Source organism: Danio aesculapii, chromosome 16, assembly GCF_903798145.1.
Source record: "Danio aesculapii chromosome 16, fDanAes4.1, whole genome shotgun sequence".
NCBI lineage: Eukaryota > Metazoa > Chordata > Actinopteri > Cypriniformes > Danionidae > Danio > Danio aesculapii.
Genome location: NC_079450.1, coordinates 35,461,373 through 35,474,032, shown reverse-complemented (window position 1 = coordinate 35,474,032; position 12,660 = coordinate 35,461,373). Strand labels below are relative to the sequence as shown.

General features: G+C 33.8%; 1 protein-coding gene across 2 annotated transcripts in view; it reads right to left on the bottom strand.

Annotated features, from left to right (window-relative positions):
* Positions 1–12,660, bottom strand: part of grik5 (glutamate receptor, ionotropic, kainate 5) — a 183,693-nt gene that overhangs the window by 17,551 nt on the left and 153,482 nt on the right. For both annotated transcript variants that reach the window (XM_056475318.1, XM_056475319.1), the window contains exons 11-15: positions 12,429–12,533; positions 9,975–10,082; positions 6,627–6,830; positions 6,345–6,458; positions 2,258–2,367 (exon numbers count right to left, since the gene is read on the bottom strand). In XM_056475318.1, the coding sequence (XP_056331293.1) occupies positions 2,258–2,367; positions 6,345–6,458; positions 6,627–6,830; positions 9,975–10,082; positions 12,429–12,533 (641 nt within the window). The remainder of the gene's footprint in view (positions 1–2,257; positions 2,368–6,344; positions 6,459–6,626; positions 6,831–9,974; positions 10,083–12,428; positions 12,534–12,660) is intronic.

Sequence of the window (12,660 nt, the reverse complement as noted above, 5' to 3'; positions counted from 1 at the left end):
AACAAACTAAACTTAAATATCAGATTTAGTTATCTATTAAGTATTAATATTGTTTAAATTTGCCCTTTGAAATAAACATTTGTATCTTATTATAAAATGTTGCAATTACCGTAGCTAAAACTAAAATTAGATAAACATAAACATAACAACTATTTGCTGAACTTTAATATTATATTTAGTTCTCTGGGTATTTTTAACATGTATATTGTTTTAAATACATGTTATTAACTAAATCATAGAAAAAATAATCACAGTACAACTACATTAATGCACAAAACAAGCAAATAACAGCAGCAAAATGAAATGTGTGCCAATCAAATAAGAAAAATAAACTTAACATTATTTAATTTCATTCTCTGTGTAATTATTTTACTTTTCAAATTAATTTATATTTTTCATTAATTCATTCACTTTCCTTCGGCTTAGTCTCTATTTTAGAGGACACCACAGTGGAATAAACCAACAATGTACACAGCACCTTATAACTTGTATATTTATAAGAATCTGTACATACAATTCATCATCCAGAGCTCTTCAGTCGAATTGCATCTCTGACTAATGTTTGTCGTCTTTTCTCATATTTATTATGGTGTTGTCACTTGTCACTTTATGTACATTGGAAGCTTCCAAAACAAATTCCTTGTGTGTGTAAAGCACACTTGGCAATAAAACCGATTCTGATTCTTAACTATTCCAGCATATGTTTTATGCAGCGCATGCCCTTCCAGCTGCAACCCAGTGCTGGGAAATACCCAGACACACTCATACACACAAAAACTCATACACTAAGGCCAATTTAGTTTATCCAATTCACCTATACCGCATATCTTTGGACTGTGGGGGAAACCGGAGCACCCGGAGGAAACCCACACCAACATGGGAAAAAATAAATGTATTTACTTATTTGTTTGTTGTTGTTGTTTGATTTAGGCGTTAATGAAAACTGCACAGATTTTTAATTATTCTTTAGTATTATTTCAGTTTTTTTTTACAGATGCTAGGACACATTTCTCAATACTTCGCAGGGGCGTAGCAACCAGGGGGGGACGGGGGGGATCCGTCCCCCTCCCTTTTAGAGACGGACCATTTAGAAACAGGTGATTAATAATTATATGAACATATGATCTCATACAGCCAATATTTTATTGAAACATATTTCACATCTAAAAATGCAGTTTAACCAGCCAGATTAGCATTACTAATGTCTCTGCATCAGTGGATGGTGTGTATACAAATTCTTGTATTTTGGAATTACTTAGTGCAAAAAAATAAATAGAAATAAACCACATAAAATATTGAGGAATTCTAAATCATGTCTGATTCATTCTAGTAATATATATTGCAGTTATAAACACTATATATTGCAATTATAAACAGAGATGTGTCCTTGTTATACACAAGAAAACACTGTGTAATGCTACAGGTTGTTAGTGTTTTTTAGGTCATTGTTTTATTGGTGACAAAGTGTGTTTGTTGGCTGTCAACTTTTGCTAGTGTTTTGGAAGAATGAGTTTATTTGAGACCTAAATAAAGAGTTTTGGTAGTTGTAGTGCATTTTGAATGTGAAATGAACAGCTTTGCCAAGCTGAAAGTCGGTTAGGAGAATTGCGTGAAGAGTTTTGCAAAAGTGACCTATTGAGAAATGTGTCCTAGCGTCTGTAAAAAAATGTAAAAAAATATATAAATTGGCCGGCACGGTGGCTCAGTGGTTAGCACTGTTGCCTCACAGCAAGAAGATTGCTGGTTCGAGTCTCAGCTGGGCCAGTTGTCCAAAGATATGTGGTTTCTCACTGTCCAAAGATATGTGATATAGGTGAAATGAATAAACTAAACTGGCCTTAGTGAGTGTGCGTGGGAATGATGAGTGTGTTTGTGTGTGAATGTGAGCGTGTATGAGTGTTTCCCAGTACTGAGTTGCAGCTGGAAGGGCATCCGCTGCGTAAACAAATGCCAGAATAGTTGGAAAAGTTAAAGTGTGAAAAAAATTATTGATGTTTTACTTATCAAACAAATATTTATCAGTTTAAAGATGCATCTAAATAATTACTGGAAAACAATACAAATTAGCAAGACAAACAACATGCAGTGTGTGCGTGTGTGTATGTGTGTGTGTGTGTGTGTGTGTGTGTGTGTGTGTGTGTGTGTGTGTGTGTGTGTGTGTGCGTGTGTGTGTGTGTGTGTGTGTGTGTGTGTGTGTGTGTGTGCGTGCGTGTGCGTGTGTGCGTGTGCGTGTGTGTGTGTGTGTGTGTGTTTGTACCTCGCAGAAAGAAAAAGCACACAGCTGACAGCGAGGTAAGCCAGCAGCATGAAGAGCCAAACAGCCGGTGAGAAAGGATCCAGGAAGGAGAAATAACCTGGCTTCCTGCCCTGAGAGACAGAAAGAGAGGTAAATGAACGCAACTGAAGGAAGGAAGGTGGTAGAAATAAAAGCCAAGAGGAATTAGTTACACTATGAATATTCAGTCTATTAATTACAGAAATGCAGCATTACAAATTTATGTACTGTAAAATATCTATCTATCTATCTATCTATCTATCTATCTATCTATCTATCTATCTATCTATCTATCTATCTATCTATCTATCTATCTATCTATCTGTCTGTCTGTCTGTCTGTCTGTCTGTCTGTCTGTCTGTCTGTCTGTCTGTCTGTTTGTTTTATTACCTGTATTTTACACATATGGACTGTTGTCATTCTGGATAAGGCCTATATAATTTCACACCAACATTTATGTGTTTACCATGGTTTTTACACCAATGAGTATCGTCTGATGGTTCTCTGTGATCGAGAAGCGCTTTAATTTTGCATGTTTTACTCCGGCCTCAAGAGGGCGCCATTTACCAAAACAGCAACTACAGAGAAACTCAAGGTGTTTTTTTTTTTTAGCTCAAGGTGTTTGATGGAACACTCTTCCAACAAAAGTCGACCTTGCTGTTTAACGTTTACAAGGTAAAGCTGTTTCAACATTTTTTTTCTACATTTTTAGTTTGGTTTGAGGCAGTGTAATTCAGGTTATGCTTATAAAACATTAGGTCTCGATTTGAACCTGAAATCAGTCAACGATCCCCATGAGGCAATGAAATCAATAACAAAAAAATATTTATCAATAACATTAATTACAAAAAATAATTTCAGTTAATTACTTTATTATGCCAATATTTTGTTTAAAGACATCCTAATCGAATTTAAATAAGCTATATGAGAAAATTAACGATTTTCCAAATGTGGTGTAAAGTCCATATAATGTCAAAATAGTTTTAGGGTTATATTATTAATATATTGGTTTTATAAATATCTATAAGAGCAATTCCATAAATCCATATAGATTTGACATTTGCAGTAACTTTAAAAACAAATTCACAGAGAAATATATGTTAACATTATATTGAAACGTGTTTATATATTCCAAAACAACTAACAGAGTTATATGATCTTAAAAAAATATCGATCTGTAAGCATTTTTTAGATTTTAAATGAGGAAATTACAGTAACATACTTTGTAGAAATTCTGTGAATTAAACTCCACAACTCAAAGGAAATAATACTAATCAAAAGCATAAGAGTTATAGAACAAAATGATTGATTTTACTGTATTTACTGAAAAAGCTTAGACAGAGACATTTTTGAGTAATTTTAATGTGCTGTAAAATACTTGATTACACAAAAAAAAAAACTCAGAAATGGTTTCGCTATTTTGGTGAAAATGATCTTTTTATGGCAAGGTTGACATTTGCATGGAATTGGTCATAACCAGTAGGCTAAAAAAAAAATATTTATTTTTAAAGGATAACCTGTATTGAAAATGTAGTTGTTCACACTTTGACCAATAAACATCAATGTTCTTGATGGCATCACTGTGCACTTTAGCTTCTCGTCAAATAAAATCAAACAAAGGCTTCTCGTCCAATCAAATTGGGAGTTTGGAATCTGAAACATCCAAACAACATCCACAGCTCCCCCTACACTAAATTCACCTGACATTTATGCATACAGCAGATCCTATTATCCAAAGCAACTTGCATTGCATTGAAGGTATTGAACCAACAACAATGGCATTGCCAGCACCGTGTTTCTACTATCTGAGCTACAGGAAGGATATAAATGTCATAAACAGACATTAAATCATTTATTTTAAGAATAGATAATCATTTATTTTAAGAATAGATGACTGTAAACATGCTTTCCACTGGGATGAACGAAATCATTCACATGCATGTCACACAATCGAGTCTAGAGACATGATTGCACAAACTCCAGAACATATTAAACCTTAGATCTGAATTCTACACCGAATGCATTACTACAGTTTACAAATTTCAGAACCCTGGTGTCAATTTTCAAAACTCTAGACACAAAACTCTAAACAGTCACTACTTTTAATGCAGGCTCTTCAGTGTTCATAACTCTCAGAACAATATTCCGTTCATTTTTTTAGAGAAGTTTTGCATTCATAGGCTCATTAGTTCACATAATCCTTTCATCATACAAATACCTACACAACATAACTTTAGATCACCCATAAACAAGATACACATCGTTTCAATAAACAATCATTAACAATCATTTAATGTTGTTTAAAGTTTATGCTACAAGTTAATCTTATTATTATTTCATTAAAGTAATTATTGTTCATACATAAGTGTAGAGGGAATAGTACAGACAGTGGAAACACTGAACTAAAGTTTTATTTATTCAAACATAGGGTAGATTTACTATAAAAAAAACTAAACAAAACAAAATGCAATAGTAAAGTTAACAAAAGTGTTTCTCACTGCACATCCCCATATTGAAAAGCTGAGCTATGGCATGTTATATGGCAACATATGCAAATTACATTTGGATTTTTACATATTTTTAAACACATTACAAATATATTTATATAGGTAATATATTTACATAACATATATGTACATATTTGTATTTCTAATTGTTTAAAAAACGGCAATTTTGTGTGATGTGTGAAATTCGTGAAATAGTATGCCACATATGTAATTTGCATGTATTTCTATACATCAGATTTCTATTTGGGTTTTCTATTTTCTATTTGGCATCTGTGTTTCCATCAGTCTGGTCCTGTGGATTTGGCTACAGGCTCTCCCCTTACATCACAGAAGGATTTTCATTAGTAAAGCATTTTGAAAAGAACCTTCTGTCAATGTGAATCTAGACCTGATATCGGTCTGCTGTGATTGGTCTTTTTGCATACAGTAATGTAAAATATATAAACATTGTCTGTAAAAGTAGTACATAGAAACCATATATATGGAATAAGGATGAAATCTAGAGATAATGTAGTCCAGTTGGTCATATTCTATCCTGAAACTTACTCTAAAATCTAAATATGTAATATTGTACATCAGTTTTCATGCTAATGCAACAGTTATTTGTTATTTTGAGCGCTTGAATCAGTTGATGGTAACATTGTGTTAAATAAATGAATATTCAAGTTATTTCAAATGTTATGTTTGAGATGCACTTTGAAATGGGATCAATTTGATGTTTATTTTTATTAAATTGAAAAGGTGATTTTAGCTCAATCAACAAAGTATCTTTGACTTATGTGTATTGTACACTCTCAGAAATAAAGGTACGCGAGCTGTCACTGGGGTGGTACCTTTTCAAAAGGTACAAATTTGTTCCTAAAAGGTCCATATTAATACTTCAAGGGTACATATGAGTGCCTAAAAAGTAAAAAAGTGTTCCTCTTAAAATTTGTAGGTACTAATATATACTTTTGAGGTATCAATATGGACCCTTTAAGTACAAATGTGTACCTTTTGAAAAGGTACCACCCCAGTGACAGCTCTCGTACCTTTATTTCTGAGAGTGTATCCAAGCAGTTGAAAAAGAGTTTAGGGTTTCGTAAAAATGTGCACTTTTAGCAATGGTTGTGAATTTTGTGTCTAGAGTTTTGAAAATTGACACCAGGGTTCTGAAATTTGTAGCAGAACGTTGAAAGAAAAAATACTATATGGAGGTGATTAGAAGAAAAGGTCAGACAGACTTAGCATTACTGCTATGTGGCTGTCATAAGAGGTCATACATTATAGGATTTTACCCAGCTCAGCGGATTTTGGCCAACCTGAACTCAAGCCTATAGCACTCTCAAACATTATAGGATTTTACCCAGCTCAGCGGATTTTGGCCAACCTGAACTCAAGCCTATAGCATTCTTACAGTTCACAGCAAAAGATGTTAAAGTTTGACGGTCCATTTGACTGTAGAGTTCGGGTCATTTATACAGAATGTTTTTTTTTATTCTGACTGGGATTATTTTAGTTTTCAGTCTGCATAAACATGCTTACTGAAGCTATTGTGTCAATTCTGTATCCATGTAACTTACGATATGGACCCTGTAGAGAATACTGATGCCCAGGGTCATGAAGGGTTTGGAGAAGTCAATGACCTTCTCTCTCTCAGATGTGATGGTAAAAGCAGCTACAGCCAAATCAGCTTTCTGCTCCGAAGAATGAAGGAGAGAAAAAAAACAAAGAGAGAACAGCAATAAGTTATAGGAGCAGATCTTCAATTCTTGAAAAAGTCTTCTAGGCACAGTTGAACTGAACTGGATGCATTTGTGTGATTTAATTCAGGAGGAAACGTGTGGTTGAGTTTGACAGCGTACCCTATTGATCAGCTCTCCCACCATGCCCGTCCACGAGCCGTTGGGTTCGGGTGCCCCGTACAGACCATCGTCCACCAGTTTGATGCGGTAGGTGAACTTGAGGATGTCAGATAGCTCTCTTAACATGTCCACGCAAAAACCCTCATACTGCTCGTTCCCCTCGAACTCCTGGTAATTAATCTTTCTCATCACGTACGGGTTCTCCTGCACACACAAACACACACATGTTTCTCAAGTTATGCAAGTACACATCTCCATCACTGGTACCTTTGAAGGATAATCTAACACAGTGGGTTTATGGCTGGTGGAGCTGCTCTTTAGTGGATTATCTTTCAACAGTGACATTTGCATTAAAGGGAACTGAATGTGTTTTAATTGAACAAACTACAGTACACCAGCATTCCACGTTTAATACCATAACTTTCTTGCCTGCCTGAAATCTGAAATACTGTTATGGCTTTTTCTTTTCTTAATCTATGTTAAGCTGCTTTAATGCAATATAAATTGTAAAAGTGTTATAAAAAATCTCTTAATTTTCATCAAAAGTCAGTTTGACAGTTGACAGTTTTCACCAAAATCAGCATATTTTAATGATTTCTTAAAGGGATTGTTCACCCAAAAATGACAATTCAGTCATCATGAACGCACCTTTGCCTTGTTCCAAACCAATTCAAGTTTTGTTGTTGTTGCTGAACACAAAATAAGATATGTTGGAAGCGTGTAATCACTGACGTCCATAAAACAACTTTTATAGAAGTGAAAGGTTGCAGGTTTCCTATAGGGATGCACAATATATTGTTTCAGCATCGATATCGCAATGTGCTGTAGTCACATTGCAGTATCTGGAAGGTTAAGTTTATACGTTGGGATTCTATTTGACCGGGGGCCACAGTTTAGAACAGATCATTTTTGTGGAGTCACTCCAGAATTGAACCATAATGGAATGAAGGTTTATCATTGGCATGTGTTTTTAAGGCCTGTAACTGTGTTCAGGAGCAAGAAATTTTATTGAATTATTTTTGCAATGAAGGGTACACTGTTTTTACTTTTGATTATTTAATTTCTGAACTTAACAGTTTTTTTTTTTAACTGTTTACCATGCAAAATCTCTTCTTGTCACACAATTTCTGAAACCTCTCACTCAAAACCAGAAGCTATTTCTCAGCCTTGAACTCTACCTAAAACACTAAAATCTAACTGGAAGCTACTTGCTTTCCTTTTCCAAACACAACCAGTCAAAACGCTACACTTATCCACCAGATCACACACTCCTCAAATGTTCAAACACTCATTTCTTAACTGATCACTAACCAATCACTGTTTTACTGTAAATAGGTGACCTATAAATAATGGCCTATAAATAGGTCAAAGGTGACTGGACACCGGGCTGTTCTGGGTAGGCATGGGCCGGTATAAGATTCTGATGGTGATTACTGCTCTAAAATATATTCTTTTTAAATGTCTGGGTAAAAAACTAAAACTTTTTTCCTCTTTGAACACAATATATTTTATTTTGAGAAACATTTATAATATTCTGGAGCAGTAAACATGTCAGGCTAAATAATTCAAATGAATCATTGACTTCTGCTCTCTTCATTTGTTTCAAAAACACAGATCTTTTTTACTGGAGATACTGTTGTCCTAAAAAAAAATGTAAATAAATAATCTTACACATACCTTAGGAACGGTATAGTAGAAAATTTTGCGGGTTTTAAAACCTTGACTTTTTCACACCGCTGTATACCTTGAAAACGGTTATGGTCCCATTACTAGTTCTGGGCCAAAAATAAAAACTGTTTTTAGTTTTGCATCTTCTGCATATTCACCTTTTCTAAATCCTGAATTCCTCTTGAAAAGAATAGAGAAGTTCTCCTCAGCCTGGCTCTGTAAAGTGTATGACGGCCAACCCTACGGCCACATGATGCTTCTCTAGGCAAAGGACACTTCATATCGCAATATACATCGCAGAAAAACAAAATATCGCATAGTCATGTTTTTCCAATATCGTGCAGCCCTAGTTTCCAACATAATTCAGTATATCTTCTGTGTTCCACAGAATAGAAAAGTCAAACAGGTTTGGAACAAATGAAGTTTGGGTAAATGATGACAGAATTTTCATTTTTGGGGGGTGAACTATCCCTTTAAGACTGGACTAATCATACTACAAATTCAGCTTTGAATTTCAAAAATTAATTGCACTTTAAAATATAATAATTTTATTTTAAATTACTTTAAATGTTAATAATATTTCACAATATAACTGATTTAATTGTTTTGGGGCTTTTTTCTGTCAAATAAATGCAGCTTTGGTACGCAGAAGACTTACAAATATTATAAATATTAATGTTTATATACAGTTGAAGTCAGAATTATTAGCCCCCTTTCAATTTTTTTTTTATTTTTTAAATATTTCCAAAATGATGTTTAACAGAGCAAATACATTTTCACAGTATGTCTGAGAATATTTTTTCTTTTGGAAAAAGTCTTATATGTTTTATTTTGGCTAGAATAAAAGCAATTTTTATTTTTTTAAAGACCCTTTTAAGGTCACAATTATTAGCTCCTTTAAGCAACATTTGTTTTCAAATGTCTACAGAACAAACCATCATTATACAATAACTTGCCTAATTCCCCTTACCTGCCTAGTTAACCTTATTAACCTAGTTAAGACTTTAGATGTCACTTTAAGCTGTATAGAAGTGTCTTGAAAAATATCTAGTACAATATTATTTACTGTTATCATGACAAAGATAAAATAAATCAGTTATTAGAAATGAGTTATTAAAACTATTATGTTTAGAAATGTGTTGAAAAAAATCTCAAATAAACGGGGGTAATAATTTAGGGGAGCTAATAATTTTGACTTCAACTGTATATAGGATTTGTTGTATGGGATGTTTTATAGTTTGCACGTCTAATTGTAAAACACCATCCAGTTAGGTTAAGTTACAGAACATATTAATATTAGTTGACATATCAATTGACTAATTCTGTCAGAATTCATTTCAAATTGACTGTCTTGTGATATATTTTCAACATTTTCCTTATTTTTTTCTAAATTGAGGGGACTTTATATAGCCCCCTCAGAATTTAGCGAGTTCATTAGGTATTGACTTTTTTTTTTATTTTACAAGAGTTTTGTAAAGCTAAGAAGTAAATAATGTCATAGTAATAATGCCAAAGTAAATGATGCCGTAAGTTTGGAGATCTTCAAAAATCAGTCATTTGCAATATCCTGGGTCTGAATATAGAGTGACATAGCAGTAATAACTGATTTACTATTTATGGTAAACATCACGTGCATGTAAGTGGGCTGTTTGATAGTGCTGCAGTGCAGTGGTTTCTCACCAGTATGGTGGTGATGATGAGGCTCTTGTTAGCCAAAGTCTCAGAGACGTTGATGTCCAGACTGGTGGAGTTCATCAGAAGAGTGTTATTAGAGTACCAGATCCCAATCTGATGAAGACATCAAAACAAACACACTGTCATCAATCATACATAAATTTGGACAAAACACCTTCAATTATGTATACAAAAAAGCTAAAAAAATAAATTTATATAAGAGCAGGATGTAAATAAATCATTTTCTAACTGACTGTATATAAAAACAACAGAAATAATATAAGATTGTTTTCAGTCGTAATAAATACATTTGTGAGTGTGTTCTTGTTTAACTTGAAGTTTAATAAAGAAATCAAATAATTCTATTAAAATAAAATAATAATTTGATGTTTACTTAAAGTTTTTTACAATAATATGATTTTTTAATTAATTTTGTGTAATTTATAAAAAAGATATTGATGTATATTTGAAGCAGTATGTTTTACATCTTACACAATATTGACTTTAAGACATAAATCAGATATTGCTTTAGAAATAGACGTGAAATTCCTGCAGTTGTGGCCTTGATCGGTCTTGATATAAAATCCTGAGACTGACTACAAATGTGGTCGATACTAAGACAAGATCAAAACTTTTTAAAAAGCTTTAAAAAAAGGAACTAAACATCACTAAATTTGAGAAAACCCTCATTTTAAAACTAAATAAAATATAAATAGTTTCTGTTAAGTTCAGAATATACATTGTTTTGATTAGTATGATTGTGCATGCATACAATGTGCATTAAAGACATTTTTGTCATCAGAATATTGTGTGTAGTCCCATGTTTCTAACGGAGTATAAAATGTGCACACAGCATGTGCTTTCAAATATTTTCACACTACCCCGTTTGTCCACAAGGTGTCAAGACTGAACGAAAACCATTCAGCCAAAAAACAACACACCCTCATTGACAAGTGCTTGTGTGAGTAAATTGGAATTTGTAACGTTTTTGTAAATGACTACGACAGATTTTTTTTTTATCATATATTAAAGAATTTTTGGATAGAAAAGCCACAAAAGAAAAGGAGGAATAATTCTAATGTGCATAGGTTGAACACCTGTGATTTGTGCACGCTATCAAATGGAATACATCTGTGGCGTTTTACTGTCATAAAATATATTTTCAGATTTAGAGTTTTAATAGTAAGAGGTTTAATAATAAATAATTTTTATACTGTAACTAGCTCTATGCTTTAACTAAGTAGAGGTCCTGTTGAGATAAGTGTGTGTGTGCATTTGTTTTATATACTGGTGGGGACCTGAATACACACAGACTCATGGGGACTTGTGTCACTGTGGTGGCCAAAATTAAGGTCCCTAGGGGTAAACATGTTTATAAATCACACAAAATATTAATACAATATAATACAATACAAAGTATTTTAAAAATGTAAAAATGCAACTTGTTTCCTGTGAGGGTTGGGTTTAGGGGTAAGGGGATAGAATATATCGTTTGTAGGGGTGTCACGAGATTAAATCGCGACAAGATTTCTCGTCGAGGTGAAAAGTTGAGTTGAGATGTTAGCATGATGGAGCGTGAGGGTGAAATTAGCATGGAAGATTGGAAGCAGGATTGAATTTGAACTGCAAATCAAGTTCTAACTCTCACCGGAGTTAGATGTGCAGAAAGTCGCATTATTGAAGTGCAATAGAGATATGTAAACACTGCGATCAAACTATTACCATCGTGTAGGACTTTTAGCCACATTTTGCGAAAGGACAGTCAACACAGCATTTCTTTTCATGGTTCAAGTGACCAAATTCTACAAGAGAACTAAAAGAGCTTTTATATTGTCATGTAGCACAAGTATTTAAGCATGTTCGAGAGAGAGAGAGAGAGAGAGAGAGAGAGAGAGAGAGAGAGAGAGAGAGAGAGAGAGAGAGAGAGAGAGAGAGCAACATCCACCACGTAATCAATATAAAATAATACTGTTGCATACATCACGTGCATAAATCACGCCATGGACATTACATTGAGATGCCTACTGGTTTAAAAAGGTCGTAGATTAAAAGAATATGGCCAAGCAGTGTTTGCATGGAAGCAAAAATGGAAGTAAATTCATTACAAGTTAATTTTAAAAAACACCTAAATTTTTTTGCATTTTCAGATTTTTTTTAATAAAAATCTATTTTCATTCTTTTCATTCATTTATATGCAAAATATTTAAATTCTAAGACTTCCATTGATATTTTATCATTAAGAATTTCTTTAACGTAGTGTAAAAATCTTGTCTCGTCTTGTTCTCATAAACCCAAACTCGTCGCTCGTCTCGATGAGTAGGCGTTTCGTCACACCCCTAATGGTTTGTATTGCAGCAACATCATTATGTCTATCAGAGTCCCCACTGGGATAGAGGTATAAGTAAGTGTGTGTGTGTGCATGTGCGTGTGTGTGTGCGTGTGTGTGTGTGTGTGTTTAACCTCTTTGTGGCCTCCCCTGTGCTTCTCCAGGATGTGGAGGGTGTAATTGGTCCTCTGGCCTTTACTGTTGAACTCAACTCGTCCTGTCAAGCCGTCATACTCCACCTGATCAAAACATGAGAACAGAGAGGGAGAAAATAGAAACAGTTTTGTTTATCTACGTTATCTTAACACAACTGATGCTCTTTAAAGGGATAGTTCACCCAAAAATGAAAATACTGTATACTTGCCA